The sequence below is a fragment of the Indicator indicator genome, chromosome 11 (assembly GCF_027791375.1).
Source record: "Indicator indicator isolate 239-I01 chromosome 11, UM_Iind_1.1, whole genome shotgun sequence".
NCBI lineage: Eukaryota > Metazoa > Chordata > Aves > Piciformes > Indicatoridae > Indicator > Indicator indicator.
Window position 1 is genome coordinate 1,856,234 of NC_072020.1, and position 23,345 is coordinate 1,879,578.

General features: G+C 42.1%; 2 protein-coding genes across 2 annotated transcripts; both read right to left on the bottom strand.

The window, feature by feature from the left end:
- Positions 1-1,714: 1,714 nt before the first annotated feature.
- On the bottom strand, positions 1,715-2,578 carry LOC128970128 (probable G-protein coupled receptor 141). The gene has a single exon (XM_054385154.1). It carries the CDS (start codon positions 2,576-2,578, stop codon positions 1,715-1,717), a length of 864 nt encoding a protein of 287 aa, XP_054241129.1.
- Positions 2,579-18,873: 16,295 nt separating this feature from the next.
- On the bottom strand, positions 18,874-19,815 carry LOC128970057 (probable G-protein coupled receptor 141). Its single transcript, XM_054385079.1, has one exon. The coding sequence runs from the start codon at positions 19,813-19,815 to the stop codon at positions 18,874-18,876; it is 942 nt and encodes a 313-aa protein (XP_054241054.1).
- Between the last annotated feature and the right edge of the window lie 3,530 nt (positions 19,816-23,345).

Consider the following 23,345-nt stretch of genomic DNA (forward strand, 5'->3'; position numbering starts at 1 on the left):
CTGCATTTCACTCTCCATACTTTTCCTCATTGCAAGGGTTAATAATAAAGGTTATTTGATTGTGGCTGCACAGGCGAAGCACCACAGATGCAAATTTCAGCTACATCACGTTTTCTGGCCATGAGGAGGCAGGGGTCTCACTGACAAGGTGTGTGGGGTGGGCTGACCCCAGCCAGCAGCTGAGCACCCATACTATGGCATGACATCATATCAAAAGAGAATATCAAAAGGAAAGCAAAATTCACGAGTTGAGACACAGACAATTTAATAGATGAAGGAAAGAGAAAAAAAGCAAACAGCAAGCAGGAAATCATTTATTATCTCCCATACCAAGTTTTGACCTGGTTAAATAGAGGGATCATAACACTTCTGCAGCAAAGATTGCCAGACTCAAAATTATGGCAATTTATGGGGCTATGAAGGAGGAAGCATACCCTTGTGTGATTCCTGGGAGCCTGTGGTAGGAGAAATCTGGCTGGAGGCTGCTGGGGTGCAGCAAATGAGATTGGGGCCTTTGTCAGAAGGGTTAGAGACCTTCTGTGCTGACCAGGACAGATGGAATGCAATCATGAAAAAAACTTTTTGCATAATGAAGATAAACCAGAGATTCCCAGAAGGGATGTGGTTCCCAAAGAATATAAAAGTCTAATGGAGAAAATACAAACTCCAGCACAAGTTTCTGTACACCACAGAAGCATATGTGGAACTGATTTAAGCACAGCTTAGTTAGTTTATTCTAGTTTTGCTTAGTTACATGTGTGAATGGAAAAACATATTGCAGCTGATAATAAATCAACAGGCAACTGAAAATGACCAGAAATCAAATGGTTTTTGAAGGCTGATAAAGTATTTCCCTTCCTTAGAGAGCAGCTGATCCTTCAGTAAAGGACCAGACCCCTCAAGTTGAACTCCAGATCCAGTTATGGGATCAGAGTAATTTGTATGTATTTGGCTACAATGGGCCTAAGGGATAACAGCCATAGATCCAGACCTATGGCAGAGTGAAGTAAGGCAGAAGTTTTGAAACCTGTGGCCTATTCTGATCTCACTCACTCTAAATACATGATTACCACAATTCAGTGAGTTGCATGTGGTTTTGGAGCAAGTAGAGGTGAAGCTGTGGCAGCGCTGACTGTTTAGATGGAGTTCAAGTTAATATACACTTTGTATAAGGAGGATTCTGCTGAAATATGCCACATGATATTTCATTCATATCCTGATTCATGCCTTGAATAATTTACATTTTAATAGAGTTTGTGTCCTTGGTATCTAAAATCACTGGTACAAAAATCCTGTGAAAGAATTTTTCTTGCGTCCCTGTCCTTCAGTATCACAATTGCCAGAAGTTGTTAGACTTACAGAGAGGCCAAGGTAGGTTGCTGCTACTGAGGCACTCTGAGGAAAAAGTAGAAAGGAATGGATATTGTGTTGTAATTATTAAAGAAGGAAAATCTTCATGAAGCTTCAGGGTGTGACTCATGATCACAGACTAAAGTAAGGCTCATGTTTCTGCTTTCAAGAGGGGAGATAAAAACCAGCAAGTTCTGCAAGATGGATCTTATTGGTCTGTAAAAGCCAAACAACACTACCGACCTATACAGGCATGCCGGATGCTCAGCAGTCTCCCTAGCTCAGCAAAGTCCCAACGTGGGTTTTTTTTATGCCAAAAGCCAGTGGTGACAGCCAGCAGCTGGGTTTGCTGGTAGCTCACAGTTCAGTGGGCTATTCCTGCTGTGAAGCACAACATGTCCAAGCAGCACATCGTTGTTAAAGCTAAAAAAATTTCATTGTATGGCAGGAGTTCATGGTCTTTGTCCAGGTGGCGGTTTTGGATGTAATACACTCGGAACACATGATGAGGAATGAAGTACACCAGTGTTACTAAGATGAAGAAGAAACTCTTTGCCTGAGCCCTGAATTCCACATGGGAATTGATGTCTGGCCAGTACTTCACAGCCAGCCTATAGATCACAGACAGCTGGATTACAGTGAGCACAGCACAAACTGACACCAAAATCCCAACCAAGCAGTAGTTTATGGTCACCATGACCACCTTTTCCATCTCCTTGTGGAACTGAAAGCATTGGGAGGAGTGGTATGAGTTCGAGGCACCGTAGTAGGAGAGAAAAACAGGAGTGATCACCAGTGCTCCCAGCAGCCAGACAGCAGCCACCCAGGCTGTGGTGCAGCTTTTCTTAAACTCGAGTCGCAAGAGGCGTATGGTGATGATGGCCACGTAGAAGGTGAAGGTGATGTACATGTGGATGTAGATGATGGCACTTGTCAGCTGGCAGGCCAGCCAGCCAAACCTCCATTCCCTTAAAATGTAATAGCTCAGGCGGAAGGGGATGCTGAGGAGCAGCAACATGTGCAGCACCAGGAGGCTGCTGATGATAATGGTCATCACAGACTGTGATCTCCTTTGGAACAACTGATGGGACATCATGATGACCCCGAGGGTGCCACCAGCCAGGTCGATGAGGTACAGGGTTATGAGAATGGTGCGGAGACTCTCAGAGGTGTCCTGCAGTGTCTCGTTGGAGGAAAGGTTCTGCTGGGTTAAGCTGCTGTTACTCATCTCATTAGCTCCTTTTTCAAAAGTTACTGAAACTGAAAAATGGGACTTTTAAAAACAGAAAACTTTATTAACTGCAGAATGTCACAAATTCATTTCAGAGCAAGAAGAGACATCTTACTGAACTGTGCTGGCCACACCTTGAGTACTACGTTCAGTTCTTGGCTCCTCAGTATGAGAAGGACGTTGAGGTTCTGGAGTGTGTCCAGAGGAGGGCAATGAGGCTGGTGAAGGGCCTGGGGCACCTGGGCTATGAGGAGCATCTGAGGGAGCTGGGGGTGATCAGTCTGGAGAGGAGGAGGCTGAGAGGAGACCTCATGGCTCTCTACAGCTCCCTGAAGGGAGGTTGGAGTGAGGAGGGGGCAGACTCTTCTCCTTGGTGGCAAGAGACAGGACCAGGGGAAATGGTTCCAAGCTGCACCGGGGAGGTTCAGGCTGGATGCTAGGAAATATTTCTGCATTGAAAGGGTTCCCATCCCTGGAGTCACTATCCCTGGGGGTGTTTAAGCAGTGTGTGGACCTGGCACTTAGGGAACGTGGTTTAGGATTGACCCTAAACTGGGTGGAGGGTTGGACTTTGAGGACTCTTCCAAATGGATGTTTTCTATGATTCTTTGCTTCTTTGCTATCCTCTGCATTATACAACCTTATACCTGTTATATAACCCATACCTCCCAATGTTCAACCCAATTTTTATATAATTATGGGTGAGTTTTTAACTTACTAAACTGCATTTGAGTTGTTGGGATTTTTTTTTTCGATTATTTGTCTCCAGACTCAGCCATTTGAAACAGCAAAATGACACAACAGCTGTTTGTGGATTAAAGTTAAATCTGCAGTCCTATTATAAAGCTAAAACTGAAGGTGAGAAAAATACTGATACGTGAAGAGGTTGTACTTACAACTTGTGGATACTTTATGACAACACTTGACTCAGCTTTTTAGCATCTTGCAGGACAGCCATAAAGCTGTAATAGTTCAAGTTTCTAGATGCATAGAGCATATTGAAAATACAGGTCTGCAGATGAAAAGTCAATTTCTTCTTACTTCATCTCCGAGTCTTTTTGATACAGAATTCCACCTGAGCTATTCTACGACGAAAAGTGAAGTAAAGTTAAAAATTAATTTAGGAACACTCTTATGAAAGACAGAACGCTACTGGCACTTGGTAAACATAGCTGCATATGGCTGAAATCTTATTTAGACTGTGGGCAAAATGCAGACTCTTCAGTTGCCTGGTGGTGCATACAGATTTGTGTGCAAGTACCCAGGGATAGCACGCAGGGTACATACACACTTTGTGATGGAAATCTGCCTTTACCTTACAAATGGTTTTGAAAGAACAAAGAATCAGAAAATCGTCACCTTTCTCTGATTCCTTTGAAAATTGAAAACAGTAAACTTATTTCAATTGACAATTCTTCTGTTGCACTCATCTATAAAGTCATAGACAGTGGCTGCAGAACACACTCAGAGAAACGTCTTATTTACGAAGCACTTGGCAAAGCATCTTTAGAAGGCCAGTGAAGCATTGTGTCCAAGGCTGATATAAATATTTCTCTTCACTCCCTTTAAAAATACATTATCATAGAAGGATTTAAATGGTTAAATTGTATACCTGACTAATATTCCTAAAACAGGCATAAGAAATTCACCTTCCCAGAAAGTTTCCTATAAGGAAAGTTTCAAGCTTCAAGAAGAAGACTTTGTGCTCTTGACACAAGTTCGTTTTCTAATGCGTGTTGTTAATATTTCAAACCAGTTTTTAAAGAACACATAAAGCTGATTGTTTTGGTTACAAACAGCTTAATTACAGCCTAGATGCCAACATAGTACCCAGAAATAGATTATTTTCGCACTACTTCTAGATATAAAATACTTAACATTTTACCTTATCATCTCTTATTTTTGTGACTTCCCCCTTCTTTGCCACTTCATGCATCCATAACAGGCATCTATAACCAGTGTGAGAAAAGGAGCCTTTAATGTTACTGTTTGACCAGGGTTGGTTGTGGATTTTCTCAGCCCACATACAGGAAGGCACAAGCCTCTCTTCTTGCTTCACTCTGATAGCGATCACACATACTCAGCATCAAGTGCTGCTTCATTCATGCAGGAAGACCTATGAAGAGCTGCTGAGCTGTCAGGGAACATCATTGGCTCAAACATGTCAAACAGATCTACTCATCAGGACCACTTCTGCTGTTTCATCAGTCTGAAAGCTCAGATGGGCAGTGAGTCCCTGAGCTGTACACCTACCACAAGTTACTGAGTTTTCCTACATCTGAGTTTTGCTACTAAGGAAGTAAGAAGTGCCACTGATTAAGTCAGGAGCTGCAACTGAGCAGAAGATTTTTCATCATGAATAAATGTACTTTTCCTTTACACTTCTTTGATGCTTAATAATTAAATGTGCTAGAATAACAAAATGTTTAGCAGAGTTAAAAGATTTCACTCCAACATGCTATTATATCTTGGAGAATTCAGAGGACATTATTTGCTGCTTAAATATTAGTAAAATGAGGTTCAGACACACATGAAAAACTATTTAAGAGGCCGTGCTGTTTAAAAAAAAAAAAAAAAGACATGCAGAGGGCAGTGACACTTGGATGTGAGGATGGGTCCCTCTGAGAGGCTTCTCTCCTATTGCTAAGTACAGTCATTAGGAAGAATAAGATATGAAAGAGAAGTATTAGAAGGAAATATATTCAAAGACAAAACCCCAGGGCATTAATAGTCAGAGAGAGAACAGAAAGGGTTGTGAGGGTGAGCAAGAATGAAGAGACATTATCTGTGAGACATTCTCAGGATAAAGTTGGAAAGCTTTGTGGGAGAAGCAACCATCTCCTCTAGAGCAGGGTTCAGAACAGGAGGGAGAATTTGCTGGTTTAGAGACTGTATATGCTCATGGGCTTTGGTTACAAGTGTGTCATTGCTCCAGCAGACAGAGCACTGAAGGAAAACAGCTGCATGAGTATTGGTACTCACCAGGTGTGGTTCCTGCATCATTTCATCCCACACAAGCTGCTGCCTGACATGGTGGCAGTGGTGTTTGGATGGCAAAATGATCATCTGGTTCTACAGATACACACAGAAGGTGGGGAACAGCCTGGGCACCAGACTCTGATGGTTTCAATGACTTATAGTCATCATGCAGCTACATCCACAGCCTCTGGGTAAAGCAGAGAAATGCTTCCAGCCTTGTGCTCTGTCCACAAGACCTGAAGTGATCCACAAAGCTTGAACCATCAAGTAATAATGCAGAAGAGAAATGAAGAAGTTGCATTCCTGAAATGGTGGCTATGGGCAGCTGGCATTCCAAATCAGGCTACAAGATCAAAGAGCTCTGCACAATCTATTGTCTTCTTGAGTCTCTCCTGAGCTCTTTGGATGCAAAGTGATATCAAAAATTCTGCAGAAGTGTTGCATAAATAATCTTCTTGTCACCCTGGGGAGAGCAGTGCTGGCACTGCTGGAGGTCAGAAACTGAACTTCTCAATTGATGTTTTGTATCTCTGAGTCACTTTGTCCTCAAAATGGTCCTTGAAGCTTGTGTGTTAAAGCTCTTCAGTGTGTTAACTTTTCAGCTCCTTGTTTTCTGTTAAAATAAAACCCCCAAACCCACTCAGCTCTGCAATCTAGGTCTTCAGCTACAGCTTAGTTTCTCATTTGAACACAAAAGGAAACTGAGTCACATCAGCCTGTACAAATGAACTTTCAGATCTTGCTTTTGCTTCTTACATCGTCAGCACATAATTTACCCTGACTAGAGATGAGAATAAAGGTTGAAAAACAGATGTGTACAAAGACATCAGAGATCTAGGTCAAGACTAGCAACACAAATACATTTTAAGGAAGGAAAGAACTGGGAATGTTTGGTTCACCAAGAAGACAAAGGAAGAAAGGTGGAAGTCTAAATTATTAAGAAGATAAAATGAAACAGAAAATGCAGCAATAGCTGAGAGAAAAGGAATGTGGCTTTTGGGATATGCAGAAACAGCATGGGTCACTGACTGTGCTAAGTGCATAGCTATGGCAGAGTTCCTTTAAGCAGGGCTAGATCTCTTAATTTCTGCCCAATTTCCTCTGCTTTTTGTGTCACTTCATAAGAACATTTTATGTTTACTGGTCAATACAACAGCAATTGAGGTTTCACACACAAGCTCAAGAGCTCCTTTCTGTTAGGAACAGCTATAAAACTGCTCTACCTTTTGTTGCTGGATAGGTTTGCAATCCTTGCTACTTCCAGTCCAGGGTCATAATTGCTGATAATTTCAGTTATTTATTAATATTAAATCCTCTATTGCTACTTAATTATAAGAACTGAGCTAGACATAGGCCAACATCATAAACAAGAGCAAGACAGGAAATAGTTGTGTCATGATTTGCTGCTGCTATGATTGCAGTTGCTGTCTCACTCCTATACTGCTAGACATGAGTCATGGGAACTGGAAAGGGAGGAAGTCATACTGCATGGTTAGTGAACTTGCAGGATAATCCCTTTCATTTGCCAATGCCACCCATTCACATAGCATGAAGAATTTAATAACTTTAAGCCAGTAAATGGTCAAAAAGTTTAGCCAGAGACATGAGATTTGCAGACCGATCTTCTACTCACTTGGCTGCAGATTAGCTGAAAGGTTTTGCAGGCTTTACTGGTCAGGATGGAAGAGGCTATCTGGCTATGATGATATGCAGAATCAGTAAGTCTCTGCAGGAATTAGATCCTTACAACAAGTGCTGGCTTCACACAAAGCTGGGCAAGGCTTTATATTTATTAAACTAAAATGATATTAAAAAAAAAAACAGCACATAAATTATTTAACTTATGCAGGAAGACAAAGCTCCTTGTTGCACTGATGGCAGTTTTCAGTGAGTTACAAGAAGCATGGAGGGTGTCAAAGGCGCTTTCAAGGCAGGGTGAAGAGGTTATTTTTGAGGTTTTGGATTATTGTTTCCAAACATCTGTTGATTTTAAACTCTCAGAAGTTTGGCAGAGGTGTGTTTTTGTGACCATCTCCCACAAAAATGACACTTACCTTTACTGAGAAATGTTTTCCATTTTTCTGTAAGGAAAGCAAATGTTTATCCTCAAGGTAGAGTTGCAGGGGGAGCGCTAGAAGACAGAAACTAGGACTCTGAAAATGAAAAATGTTTGCATTTGTCAGTAAATTAGTTTGGAATTTGATTATTCTGGTGTCTAGAGGCTGGTCACCCAGTTTCATCAAAACACACATCACAAAAAGCACATCTAATAGGAGTATCAATGACAAAAGAACTATTGAGAGCTTGAATTATCAGAGATCAGCTCTGCAGAATCCAAACCCAAGAGCAAATCAGAAAAAATGGAGGGAGGGAAAAATCAATTATCAGTAGTATGAATTCTGAGATAGAAAAGAAATTCAATATCAGTATGAAATAGAAGACATAGAGCATCTGCAATGGATGGTGGCAATATTTCATGCTGTTCTCAGCGATGGTAACTGGACTGGTTGTGAAATAAGAAGAATTTTTCAATTCCTAAATAGAGATTTGAATACAACATCTATGCTGCAGGCTACCATCCTTTTCTGATTTAATTTCCTGTGGGATTTCCAAAGATGCCCAGAGAAGCAAGAGTAAGTTTGAAATTTGAATATTTCAGATAGTGAATGCCACCACAGAAGCTGCTTCCTTTGGGTCCTTGGAAGAAAAGACAGGGCCAAGGTTTGGAAAACCTGCGGTGGAAGAAATCCATAAGCAGAGCAAACTCCAAAACTACAATGGCCTAAGTCCTGTTTCTACAAAACCCATCTCTTTCACTCTCAGAGTGCCTTGTCCACAGCATGGTCACTCTCTGCAAAAGAAAATACAACAAAGAAAAAGGAGTTCTGCCACACTCAACAACGGAAGTGTCTTAGGAAGCAAAGCGTTGTGCAGACAAGACTAATTGGAAGGGATTTGAGAAGAGATGATCACCATATATTTGGAACATACCTTCCTTCTCACCTGCCTTGGAAAAGATTTTGCTGACTTTTTCAGAGATACCAGCAGCAAGCAGTAATGAACCTACACAGAATGGCGGCGAGTCTGTCACCCATGGTAAGACCGGCGGTTCCAGCAGACCCATACATTACTCGGGGAAGAGTTGTCATTTCATTTTCTGTTTATGAGTGAGAGCAGCAGATCAAAATCTCACAGAATGGTTTGGGTTGGATGGGACCTTTAAAGGTGATCTGCTTTTAAGACCCTGCCATGGGCAGGGCCACATTCCATTAGAACAGGTTGTTCAAAGCCCCATCCAACCTAGCCTTGAATACCTCCACTGAGAGAATCTCAGTGATTTAATAAAAGACTGCCAAAGATACAAAAAATATAGCATCTTTTCTAGGATGTCTTTCTAGGTCTTGGGTTTCTTTTGGGCCCAAAACACCCAGTTCTTCCCTTTTCCAACAGGAGGAGGTTGCAGACCTCTTAAATGACAATATTGAAGACCCCAGCTGCTCTGACTCCTATTCCAGCCAGCACTTCTATTGCTATGATAATAATAAGTAGTGACCACAGCTTCCTTACAGAAGGGTATTTCTTCCCAGAAAACAAAAAAGACCAAGAAAGCAGACTCTATACTTATTTAGATTTTGTCCAGCTTTACTATTTCTGAAAGGAGAGGAACCACTACTTGAGAGCATGGCCGAAAGCAATTCAGAAAGGCTTTTACCTCACTGTATTGGATAATATCCTTAAACCTATATAGATTGCACACATTCCTAAATAATTTGGCCGTATTCAGCATTTGGCAGACAAAATAGGATCATTTCTGCTGCTAATTGGGAAATCTCTGTGCTTCCATTGCACATGCTGTTTGCTGGGATGGAATGAAATGAATGCTGTGCTGGATGTCTATACCCCATACTCTCAACACATGGCAAAGAGAATCTGTGCAACCAGTCTAAACACTCTGACACTGAAATGATCATGATCCTTAGCATCATCAAACCCTCTACATCAATTCATTCAATAGTTTTCACTGTTTCTTTGTTTTCTCAGTTGAAGGACTTGAGCAATTAATGTAATTGTAAGAAGATTTCTACCCTAAAGAATAGAAGACCCATGCAGCTAATTGATATACTTTCAGCTGACTGTATGAAAATGAATGATGTGCTATGTTCCAGATGAACTGTTTAGCACAGTCTTGTTGGACTTATCTCTCCATTGTCACAAAAATAGACTGTAGAACAAGAGAATGGTGTAGAGGAGAACATTTAAAATGAAGTGATTAACTTAATTGCTTTTCTTTCAACCACCGGCAGTTCCCAGAAGTGAAAGATGGGAGAAACTTTTGTTATTGCAGAAGACACAAGGAGGAAATTGTTTCTCTGAGTGCAGTGAAGTTACTTTATCAAATCTTGTATGAATTTTCTGAGTGACTGAAACTCAAATGAGCACAAAATGCCACAAACTTGAAATTTGAATACTTAAATGTTTCAGCTGTCAGTTGAAGAGACAGGAAGAGAGGGAGTTGAGAGCAATGACCAAATCCCTTCATTTCTAATACTGTCCCACCACAGGCAATCAGTCTTGGCTTCAGATAGGAATCGACTACCTTTAAAAGCAGAAGGGAGCCATTAGGATTATACAGTAACCTCCCTTTGGGGGTAGAGACAGTTTTTCTTCTGGTGCCTTTATTTCACTTTCCATGGGTGCATGCAAGGGTTACTGGGCAGTCAATGTTCCTGAGCTCCAGGCTTCTCCTGTCTCTTCCTCTGGCTTGAAAATCTCTGAGCACTAGCTGAGAAAGTTAATGGTGGAACAGAGATTAAAAACTTGTTGCTCTTCATCCAAAATTTAGCAGGCAAACATACCCAGGTCCAGGAAGAGCCTTAAAGCCACAAAATTCAGTGTACATATAATACGGTGCTAGGAGTGCACCCCTTTTCAAAAGGGCAGAGGGAAAGATTGAGGCCCAGAGATGAACAGAACACACTGCCAGAAGTACCATGGGTCTGGAGCCCAACGAGAGGAATCAAACCCCCAAGATGTTTAGACATTGAAGGGAATGCCCAGACCTAGGGATGAGGACTAGAAAAAGGGAGGTAGAAAAGTTCTTAGTATTAGGTAAGACAGCTGAGAAGCACGCAACCATTTTAAAAAAGGAAAAGGTAAACCAAAATAAAGCTGAACAGGCAGGTGTGAAGGGTTAGGGCTGGGCTGGCCACAAGACAAGGGACAGACGCTTGCTATTAATCCCCTGCCCTTCCCAAAGTGGAAGAGTAAGGAAATAAGGCACAGACACTGACAAGTTGGAAAACAATCCTAAACCAGCTTTAATGAAACAGTAATAACAAAAAGATACTAAGTAAAAGTAATCAAAATAAAGAAAGATATACAAATATACAGAAAACTATTATCAAACTAAATCCTCCTGGTGGCAATTATGTCACTGTCACCACTGATGCTGTGGTCAAGCACTGTGGAAGTTGGGACTTACTCAATGGCAGACAAGAATTGGATTCAGGAGATGGATTATAGAACTGGATTCAGGAACACACAGATCAAAGCAGAAAAATGGATAGAATCCTCCTTGGAATCCTCCAGTGAAGAAAAGAGTTTGACCCTTTTGATCCCTCAGCTTTATACTGATTATGACACACATGGGATGGCATTCCTTGTTGGTCAGGTTTGGGTTACCTCTCCTGTCTGCTGCTCCCTGCTCAGAAGTCTATTCAGAAATATTTTCTGAAATATTAATTAATCCAGAAAGAAGTCTTCCTAGGGTGCAATTTTCATCCAAATAGACCAGACCTACTTAAGTATTAAGGTCCATACTTAATATTTTATCATGAGTGTCTGTCTCTATTTGCAAAACTCTCTCTTACTGTTTGTGGAGGAAGGCAAGGTCAGAGCAGGGTGAATTGCAAAGGCTTCAGTCACTGCAAGATGGGGAATTTCAGGTGAGGCAGGACCTCAGGTGTGAGGCTCAGACATGGCATTGAAACACCAATGAAGAGGAGCTGATGGAAATAAGTGGCAGTCATTTAAGATTAAAGCTCCTCAGCATGGGAGAGCTTTTGTGGATAACATCAAATGGCAGGGAGCAGCAGTATGCTGGAGATCAAAGCTGCCATTAGGAGGGATCTCAGCAGACTGGAGGAATGGGCCAGAAGGAATTTTATGAGGATATTAATAATAACTTGTGAGTGGTGCAGCTGTGGGCAAGGAGCCCAGAGAAAATGTTTGGATTCTCTGTCCCTAAAGGTTTTCCAAACAGAACTAGACACAATCCTGGACAGCTCCATCTGACTTGAGTTTAACCATGCTTTGAGCAGGGGGTGGTCTTGAGAGATATCTTACAATCTCTTAAGAGATCTCTTAAAATATATTTTTTTCTATGGGTCTGTGAATTGCACTTATCTTAATACCATAGAGGTGAACCTCCCTTCCACATCTTTGTGTTCACAGTTTTCTGAAAGTTCAAATTAATAAATCTGGTTACTAAATATAGTAACCTACTCACAGCAGTTATTAATATGGAATATCTAGTAGCACAAATCTCAATTACCATTTGCTCCACAAATCTAAATTACCACTTGCTCCTACACACATTCTGACCTCCAGAGCAAGCTTTTGTCCTTGCTATTATCTTATCAGCTCATGGGGTTGTTTTTTTTATGTTTTAGCCCCCAAAAGCCAAAACAAAACAAAAAGCCAAACAAGAACAACAACAAATTCCTGACACCAAAATATGTGAAACCACTTTGGGCCAACATAATTATTAACTTTTTTTCACATTTACTTTGCCACTAACTGCAGTAGTTTCACACTCCTACACACTTTTGTAGAAGGTGTTGTTACGGTGATGTATTTCACTTGATGTGTTTTTCCCATATGCCTCTGCTACCCCTTTTTTATGTCCCTTGTGTAGTCAAATATTCCCATCAGTAACCAGTTTGGTGTAGTTAAACAAGGAACAGCTAAGATTCTTCTTGCAGATTAATTTTTGTCTCACAGCTCAGCTTTACTTATTTGTCTTTACTTATTTGTGTGAACTAACTGCTTGCTGTCTAATTTCACTTACCATGTTTTCCTCTCTTCTTGTAAGCTTGAGGTCAGGCTTGATAAGGCTCTGAGCAACCTGATCTAGTGGAGGGTGTCCCTGCTGGCTGCAGGTGAATTGGACTAGATAACCTTAGAGGTCCCTTCCAACCCAAGCCATTCAATGATTCTATGATTTTCCTGCTTCCTATATATCACATTCCTCGAGGTGAAAAGTTTGCTGTTGTTGTTTACCAGCCTTGTTTATGCTCCAAACACCACTGCTACATTACCAGGATCATATCTCTCCTAAAACACCCAAGGAGGCTTAGCCTTTCAAAGAATTGAATTGCCTGAACATTAGTACTGCTCAGCGAAAGAAGCATCAGCTTGGATTTGCAATCTGTGGTTAGTGGTGGACAGAACAAGAACTCCACTTTCACATGTGACTATTTGTAATTATTTTGCTTCTTGGTCAGTTATTGATAAGACAAAGTAAAATGCATGAAAGTGTGCAATATCGACTCAGCAGCCCTGAAAGGAGCATATTCTTGAATATCTGAGCAGTGCTACAGTAAATTGCCTCTTTATTTATTACAAGATTGCATACAGAGGAGATAATAGCAGAGCTAATGAGACTCTGCTTATATATGGGTTAGATTAGTAATGAGACACAGCTATGCTAATTAACTCTGCTCCCTAATGAAATTAAATTCATGCAGTAAAAATCATCTATAATAAAATCAATGCAAACTCAAAATACATCAGCTTCTAATTCCTTCACTATGGCAGAGAGACCTCAATTTCTAGGGTACAGTCACTTCATCTCCATTTTTACCAGCTGGATGCTGACTTGGCCATGCTTCTCAGATGTCAACCCACATCACTCTGTTTGGCCAGCCTGGTCTGCCCATGCTCCTTCATCCTTCTGGTGAAAACAGAAGTCAGCTTTGGAGTCTGGAGTAGCTAGTGGTTGTCTGCTGGCTGTGTACTCTCGTGGCAAAAGGCTCTATGTCTGTAAGGCCTATGTGGGTGGAGGCTTCTGAGAGTGTGGGTTAATTTCATCTGACAGAGATCCAGGTGAGGGCTCTCACCTCTTGTGGTAGTACCAGTGAGGTCTTCTGAAGTGTCATGGGCTGTGGAGGCAGATGATGCAGCAGGGGTGGTCAGCCCAGAGATGAGGTCCTCCTCAGTCATTTGGCAGTTGATAACATTCAGTGGAAGGGAGTTTGAGGTGAGCCCACACCTATTCCAAACAGAGCTGAGTATGATCCACAGTCTATTCCAGAGTTCTGAGCTGAATTCTTAGCAAACTGCACAAAGCATATTCCCATAGACCAGTCCCACAAATTATTGCCTCCCATCCACTCTAGGAGCATCTCTGCAGTACTGCTGTTTGGATTCTCTGCTAGTTCTTGGCTTTGAGAGTGTCCTATTTTTCCATGCACCAAGCTGAGCTGAGGCCATAAATACTTTAGCTCTTGAATGACTTGAGTAATGAATTCTGTTCCATGACTAACCTGCAATACAAGGGATTCAAAAGTGAGAAAGATGCCAATAAGCTGCAGAGCCACCTCAGCTGCTTTTTTTTTTTAATGCAAGTAGAGAACACAGAATTTAGTGATTCATCTGGTTCACCATTATCCACTTCAAGCTGCCTAGACACTCATACTGCATATCAATAAAGTTGATTTGCCACAGTGCTACGTGCTCCTTGCTCAGCACAGAGCAGCCAGCAAAGCTTTTCAAGTGGTGCCTTCTTCTTGGCACACCACACAGAAGGACCTGACGTGCATCTCTGGTGAGGTTTGCATACTTTTATGACATGGTCATGGCTATGGCCACCATGTAACCAAATGTCCTTTTGTACATATGTCTTCTCAATGTTCATATCATGTGTGGGAGGTTCCTCTTTTTATCTGGCTCCTCTTAAGCAGTTTCTGAGGGTCTTCACATTGCAGAATTTCATATCATGAGGGAAGTAGTGAGCAGATTATTAGCAATAATGTTGTGTATCTAAATGGGGAAGGCAGCATTGCAGATGGAACTAACCTGGGTAGCAGTGTGTAGATTCATGGATTCATAGAATACCAGGTTGGAAGGGACCTCAAGGATCACCTAGTCCAACCTTGCAGAGTAAGCATATAGTTTAAATGAGATGGCCCAGCACCCTGTCAAGCTTGCATTGAGTGTTGATCTGCTTGAGGGTGGTAAGGCTCTGCAGAGGGATCTGGACAGGCTGGGTTGATGGGCTGGATATTAGGAAAACTTTCTTCACTGAAAAGGTTGTGAGGAACAGGCTGGGCAGGGAAGTGGTGGAGTCACCACCCTGGAGGTATTTAAAGGATGTATAGATGAGGTGCTGAGGGGTGACTTGGCACTGCTGGGTTGGACTTGATGATCTGAAAGGTCTCTTGCAATCAGAATGATTCTATCATTCTATATATTTAGAATTTAAAGCAAACAAACAAAACTAGAAAGAAGGTTCTCCATACTTTGAGAGCAAATAGTATTTATGTCTTGACTTTGACTTGAGATTCTGTTTTGTCTTCTTTATTTCAGCAATAGTTGCCTTTGGGATCGTGTACTTGAAGCATTTCTTATTCTTTTTGAAGAGTTCTTCTCTAAACTTAACTTCAAAGTCCTGAGGCATCTTCAGGAATGATTATTTAGCAAGTAGAGAAATCTGATTAATCTCCCTCCTTTTGTATATACAACTACTCTTGCACCAGTTTGTGAGATATGTCACAGTCACTGTGAAACCAGTGACTAAAATCTTCAGCTGTTTCTCAAAGTTGCTTCCAGTTATTTTGCAAAATGACAAAAAACAAGAGCTAGGTATTATGCAAGTGATCTAATTTCTAGCTCCTTGAACTTAGGGGCTAAAAACACAAAAGAAAGAGATGGTTTATTTCATTTTATTTAGTGAACTCCTGGTAAACCACACCATTTATCCACAGAGCAAATTACTTATTGTGTTTTCTAACACAAAGGCTACTCTTGTGAGGCTGACTTTACCTTCCAACATTTGCAGCTGTTTTCAATGTGTTGTTGCACTGCACTGATAGTTAACACACCTGAGCTTTCCTGCTAGAAGAACAGGGACAACAGCTCATGTTTTGTGGTATGCGAGAAACCATTAGGTGTTTCAGGTGATGATCCAGTAAAAAATGCAGTCCAGTGGTACAGTAAAATGGCCACGATTTTCTGAAATGCCTACATCCAGTAATGATATCTGTCTTGGAAAGTCATTTCATCAAAGAGCAGCAAATATCCTTTTTATTTGATTTGATTTTTAAATTTTTTTCACCCTATAGAGATCTTGGAGTCCTAGTGGACAGCAATGTGCCATTGTGCCCAAGAGGGTCAACAGCATCCTGGGGTGCATTAAGAAAAGTGTGGCCAGCAGGTCTAGGGAGGTTATCCTCCCCCTCTACTCTGCCCTGGTGAGACCAAACATGAAACACTGTGACCAATTTTGGGCTCCCCAATTCAAGAAAGACAGAGATATGCTTGAGAGAGTCCAACAGAGAGCTGTGAGGATGATTGTGGGACTTGAACATCTCCCCTGTGAGGAAAAACTGAGAGACCTGAGGCTGTTTAGTCTGGAGAAGAGGCAGCTGAGAGGGGATCTGATCAATGTCTATAAATACGTGAGGGGTGGGTGTCAAGATGAAGGTGCCAGAGTGTGTTTGGTGGTGCCCAATGATAGGACAAGGAACAACAGGTACAGACTAGAACACAGGAGGTTCCACCTCAACACAAGGAGACACTTCTGTATGGTAAGGGTAACAGAGCCCTGGAACAGGCTGCTAGAGAGGTTGTGGAGTCTCCTTCTCTGGAGACTTTCCAAACCCACCTGGATGTGTTCCTGTGTGGCTTGCCCTAGTTGGTCCTGCTTTGGCAAGGGGGTTGGACTCAATGGTCTCTGGAGGTCCCTTTCAACCCCTGGGAATTAAACAGCTTGTGATTCTAAGACGTACATGAACAAGATTGGCTAAGCTTGGAGATACTGTTGTACAAGTACCTTTTATTTCTTGAATATCTCGCCAAATTCAAACACAAAATGCTTTTCCTTTAGATACATATTTGCAAGGAAGGACTTGATAAAAATTTTCAGCACTTAGTCATTTTGTTTAACACCATTATTATGGCCAAAGGGTTATAATATAGTGTTAGAAAGGCATGCAGTGCCTACAGAACACACCTGTTTCCTTTTACCAATGATGCTGCTATGGGAGGAAATTAAAATGTTGTGCCATCTTCCATCTTCTCTCCCACCACAAAGAAAACCAGATTTATTCATGTAGCTTTAAAGCAAATTTCAACAGGAACAGTTTATTGCTTTCTTAATGTCACATAACTAACTAGTAGCGAACAACACATTCAGACTGATATCTTCCATGCTATGAAAGGCATCATAGTTCCCTGCTGCTGCTCTGTTTGATAGTCATGGTTCTTTTTACCATGATTCTTCTGCCGCAAACACCTTCTCACATAGTTTTTTCTCTCAGACACACACATAATGCAAGCTCTCACATTTGTATCTTAGCAGATGTTGTGATCCAGGCTATCTGCCAAGGTCAGGCCATGTGAGCATCCCCACAACTCACTTGTGTTATGAACTTCAGTGATTTCCAACTTCTGATGTTACATAGCATTATTCAGACCTCTGACCTGAAAATACTTACTCATGGTCAGACCTCCTGGGAGAAACAGAGAAGCTTGAAGCAAGAAGGCACACAGGGAAGAAAGTCTATAGAGGAAGTGGAATGCTATAACCATCTTGGTAGGATGAAATGTGGCAAGCATAGCAGTAAGATTGTACAGGCACAGCAAGATCAACCAATTTTAATTTGATTGCTGCCTGATGTGCAAGAGATGTCGAAGGTGAAGTAGAAAGGAATGGAAAGATTCAGAAATATGAAAAGGTGGAGTTCAATAGCATCACGAAGAGAGACTCTTGCTAGAAATGGATCAGTTGATAACCTCTAATTTGTCACATGATTAAAATACTTTATCCCGACCTTGTACAGATGGGAAGAAGAAGAATGGTGTTATTTAGTGCTGTCTTGGGTTACAGCAGTCAGGGATTTAGATCTTTCTGCAAAAATGTCTTTCACAGAATTATTTTGCTGAATTTTCCTATTTTCTAGTGGAATTAAGTTCTTTCTTCAGAGGCAGCAACTGATAATCCCTCATCAGGATACAATAAGCCTTTTAGCTACACCAAGTTCACTGGCTTTTCCCATCCCTCCAACCCAAGGAGTAACATTTGAATGTTCTTCTATCAGTACAGGGTGCTAAATATATGGAATTGATGTCAAGCTAAAGATAACTGTGAGTAGTTAGTTATAAACTTCAGAATTGCACAAAAGCAACAGAAGATTAAAAAAAAAAAGAAAGAAAACATTGTTACCTTGGAGACCTAAAATGTTTGACTTTTGCTGTCTGAATGATCTAAATAAAATGATTCTCACTGTTAAATCTTTTTGCTTTGCCATTTGTTTTTGGTTTTGTGTGTGTGTGTGGTTTTTTTTTAATTCTGCAAATAAAAATAAAGGCTTTTGTTTGAACTTGCAAGGTTCATTTCAGTACCAATGTGTGTTTCCTATTGTTAGAGATATTTTCATAATGGGGCAAAGAGGATAAAACTCTTTTCTGCTGCAGTGATATCATCTCCAAAAGGTGATGTGGAGAAAATATTTTAAGAAATAGCTATTTAGTGCTGGTTTGTTTCCAAAGAACTGCTATCATTATGCAATTTGCTTAGAAAGTGACACTTGTGTTTACAGCCAGAGAAGAGGCCTCAGCAGGAACAATAACTTCCCTGATATCTTATGAGAGCATGTCGGGAACAAGGAAGGAATGTATGTGGAAAATCATACAGACTCTTACATTTCTGTTCCTTATTCCATAAAAAAATTGTTTTCTGTTTGTGTTTCTACATGCTTTGAAGACTCTCTTGAATCTCCTCCTAGTGCCTTTACCTTCACAAAACTTGATGTAAACCCAGCAAGAGAGAAGACCCCATATCCTTTCTTCCCTCTCCTCTAGGTGCATCCGCAACTGGGTGTCATCATGAGGACATCTCAGAGGGAAGTTTCCAGTTTACCAGCTGAGACACTGGAGATGGTTCACCCCAGGGAGGAGGTATGGAGAGCCTTGCCTGAGTTTGTTGTGCTGTTTTCAGGGGCCACCCTGACTCTCTGAGGAGAGTGTTTGCCATGCCTGTCCAGCACTGTGCTCTTCAGGTCCAGGTGCACACATGCTGCAGGAGGTTGGTGCTAGCAGCACGACAACCTGCTGCGGAGCATGACCACCTTTTGCTTAAAGAGGCGGCTCCCACTCAGCACGAATGACAGCAGGTCCAGGCAGCTGAGGGCAGTCAGACTCAGAAAAACTTCATTGTAGCTTTCTAAGTGGTGAAAATCATTCACATGCTGTATGTAGTAGGCCCTAAAAAGGTGATGGGGAAGGAAGCAAATGATGATGACACAGATGAAGATCAAGTTTTTCACCTGGGCCCAGAACTCTTGGTGAGACCAGAGAGAGGTGGAAAGTTTTCTTGCCACTTTTACCAGGATGAAAATCTGCAGGACCAAGAGGGCACAAGTAATGCAGGTAGCAGCTACAATTATGAAGTAGTTGAGGGCTTTCACACTCTCCTGCTGCAGCTCTTTGTGGAACTTGAAGCACGTTGTGTCATTGTAGGAGCCGGAGCGCCCATACTCAAAGTACAGGACCGGCACCACAAAGATCATGACAGAGAGCCAGACGGCAGCGCTGGCCGCCATGGCGTGCAGCTTCCTGTAGAACTCCACCTTGTCCTTCCACTGAAAGAAGATGAGCCAGCGGATCACCAGCGTGATCACGTAGAACAGGAAGGTCAGGTACATGTGGATGTGCACCATGGCGCTCACCAGTTTGCACAGGGGCATCTTGAATGCCCACCTCTTGCTGACGTAGTAGTGCAGGCGGAAGGGCACTGTGAAGAGGAGGAGGCTGTGCACGACGACCAGGTTAATGATGGCTGTAGTGGTCACAGACAGAGTGTTCATCTTGACCAGCACAAATGACATCATGATGGCCCCAAGCCCGCCTCCAGCAAGGGCAACTGAATAGGCAGTGATCAGTATGGCGCTCATGGTGTCGGTGTGAGCGAAGGCAGAGGGGTCACTGCTGTTCCTAGGCTCTTCAACCATGGTCCTGAAATCTTCCCTGTACATATTCTGAAAGTGAAAGAATGCATAAAGACTAAGATGAGGTAGGAATCACAGAATCACAGAATCACAGAATCAACCAGGTTGGAAGACACCTCTAAGATGATCAAGTCCAACTGATCACCCAACCCTATCTAATCAACCAGACCATGGCACTAAGTGCTTCATCCATTCTCTTCTTAAACACCTCCAGGGACATCAACCCCACCACCTCCCTGGGCAGCCCATTCCAACAGCCAGTCTCTCTTTCTGGGAAGAACTTCTTTCTAAGCTCAAGCCTAAACTTCCCCCTGCACAGCTTGAGACTGTGTCCTCTTGTTCTGCTGCTGGTTGCCTGGGAGGAGAGACCAATCCTCACCTGCCTGCAACCTCCCTTCAGGCAGTTGTAGAGAGCAATAAGGTCTCCCCTGAGCCTCCTCTTCTCCAGTCTAAACACTCCCAGGTCCCTCAGCCTCTCCTCACAGGGCTTGTTCTCCAGACCCCTCACTGGCTTTGTTGCCCTTCTCTGGACACATTCAAGCAATGAGAGGGCCCACCTGAAAAGCCAGCAGACTTTTCCACTCAGATCTTGCTTGAGGCCTAATCCTGGAATTGCATAGCTGGCACAAGCTGTGAACAGTAGTTTTATCCAAACATCCTCCAGCCTAGAGAAAAAAGGTTGGGAGTGGAAGGTGCTCCAGTCCTTAAGACATTGCTAGCCCTACCCTCAAAAATAAGGCTGACTTAGTAACATGTGGGAAGAAGAGAGCCTTAGAGGAAAAACTTAATTGTGGTGTTTTTGAGCTGTCTGCATTATTAGCTCTTCTCTCTTCTGAGCATCTGCATGCTTTGGCAGGAAGATCCAAGCTGCTGTTTGAATTCTGCTGCTCATTCATCAGTATAGTTTGTTGCAACACAGGTCTGCCCTTCCCAAAGCTAGACAATAACCATATGTTGCTCCATCAAAGCTGCAAATTTTGCTTGCTACTGAGAGCTGAGTTTTGTACACTTCTCCATGGACAATTTCTCTGAATAAGGGATCAAACACTATGGATACCCAGGCTCCATGGAGAGCCTGCTCAGACCCTGCCAGACCAAGTAGTGTGGGTTGTGCTGTCCTGGTGCTCAGGGTGATATCACATCTAATATGTAGTAGCCAGGTGTTAAAAAATGGGGTCTTAAAACACATGTGAGTGCAAACAACTAGCACTGGTCCTGGCTCTAGCTAAGCTTAGATGAAAGTCAAATTTAAAAATATACTATGTATTTTTAATATATTACTGTTTCAAAGAGAGGCTAAATATAACTCTTACAACTCTAAATGTAACTTCTGGTAGGATTTTTAAGAGTTAAGCTAGGGTGTTATCCTAAAATGTGTTTGCGTAAGAGACAGTATCAAGGGGATGTCCACGCTACAGTCACAGAAAAGAAGCAGGGCAAATCACAGAATCACAGAATCAATAAGGTTGGAAAAGACCTCAAGGATCATCAAAGTCCAACCTGTCACCCAAGACCTCATCACCACTACACCATGCCACCAAGTGCCACGTCCAATCCCCTCTTGAACACCTCCAGGGATGGTAACTCCACCACCTCCCTGGGCAGCACATTCCAACCTCTAACAACTCTCTCCATGAAGAACTTTCTCCTCACCTTGAGCCTAAACCTCCCCTGGTGCAGCTTGAGACTGTGTCCTCTTGTTCTGGTGCTGGCTGCCTGGGAGAAGAGACCAAGCAATTTGATCAGTGCTGGGCTCCACACAGTCTCAGTTTTAGGGCTACTGCTACTTAACTATAATTTCAAACTGCCTCTGGTGTGCCATCCACTTCATTGGTGAATCCTGCAGTACAAGAGAGGCTTTTCTCCTGAATGAGTTCTTGCAGGTTTTCTTTTAATACTGCAATGTTGTTAACTTCACCAAGTAGTTCCTGTGTCTCTTTATACAAGTGTTGTTTCAGATTATCTTCATTTTTAGGTAGCACATAATGCCAGAAGTTGGGAGGGCAAACTTCAGCAAGCCTCTCTTTTGTAGAACAGAAGAAATATCATTAACAGTTTTATCAACTGGTTTTGCTGGCAGTGGGAAATGAATATCTATTATCCATCTCAGATAGTTTTTGTTTTTTCTTAGCAATATTTCTAAGCATTTTCCTCTACAGGCATCAAGATTTCTTTAGACATTGAAAAGTCAGTTATTCTCTAGCTATGCCAACAGGTGTAAGGCTCCATATTCATTTCTGTAATCAACATAAATATAACTGCAGTATTTCAGATTGATCTGTTGGTTGTTGGAACTTACTGACCTTTTCTGCTTGAAAGAGAAAGGGGGAACCTTACAGCTGCCTTCCAGTACTTGAAGGGAGCCTACAGGAAGAGTGCAGAGGGACTTTTCAGAAGGGTGTCTAGCAATAGGACAAGGGGGAATGGTTTGAAGCTGAGGGAGAGTAGGTTCAGATTGGATCTGAGGAAGAAGTTCTTCGCTAGGAGGGTGGTGAGACTCTGGGATAGGCTGCCCAGGGAGGTTGTGGCTGACTCCTGCCTGGGGGTGTTGAAGGCCAGGTTAGATGAGGTCTTGAGCAGCTGAGTCTGGTTGAGAGGTGTCCCTGCCCATGGTGGGGAGGTTGGAGGAGATGATCTCTGAGGTCCCTTCCAGTCTAAGCTATTCTGTTATTCTATGAAACTGCATTTCATGGTTACATGGACAACTAATTCCAGTGTACCTGGAGAAGTGAAATGGGTTGCAATGAGAGAGCTTTCTCTCAAGGCTGCTGTTGATTGGCACACCACAGCTCTTGCATAAGAAACCATGCAAGTTCCTTCCCATTCTCTCCTTCTTTCTGAGATGTTTCAGCCTCACAACAGTGCAAGCCAGAAGGGATTAGCAATAGCTGTTCATCAGTTTCTCCAAGTTGTTAAACTTTCATTCAAAAAGAAGTCTCTAAAAAGTGGCACTGTTACACTGTTTTAATTTAAAATGGGTATTTATAGTTTTTTAAAGTGCTGCAGCCTTAAAGACAACATGCTGGAAATGCAGATTGGTGGGAGAAGTCCTAGCAGCAAAGCTGAGCTTGGAGAGGAAGGTCCCCTCATGGTCACCCTTCAGATGTAGCCCTGAGGTACCACTTGAACTGAAGGCAGTAAGGAACAAATAATCAGAAGTCAGATAACTGATAATTTCCTCAAATAACCCTATTAAGGGGACAGTGAGAGTCCTATTTCTGTCTGCAAATAAGCAAGTGAGACACCAAACCCACAGGTTTCTGCAGAATTTTGTGGCCATCACTAAATCCCTTCATTGTAAGATTCTGCCAGAAATCTCTTTTTCATTAATCTTCCAAAAAGAGCTGCCAGCAGCTCTGTCCTAGGTTCCTCAATACTAGGAGCATCCCACTGAAATATCAGTGCAAGATGAATACAGAGTACAGCATGACACAGGGGATATTTCATGGAAGAAATGCTGCTTTCTGCTGAAATGAGGTTTCCTATTATATTAATGTTCACACAGCTAGAGCTTACTAACCTGAGATGCAGCTAACAAGTCCTTTGGCTAGAAATTT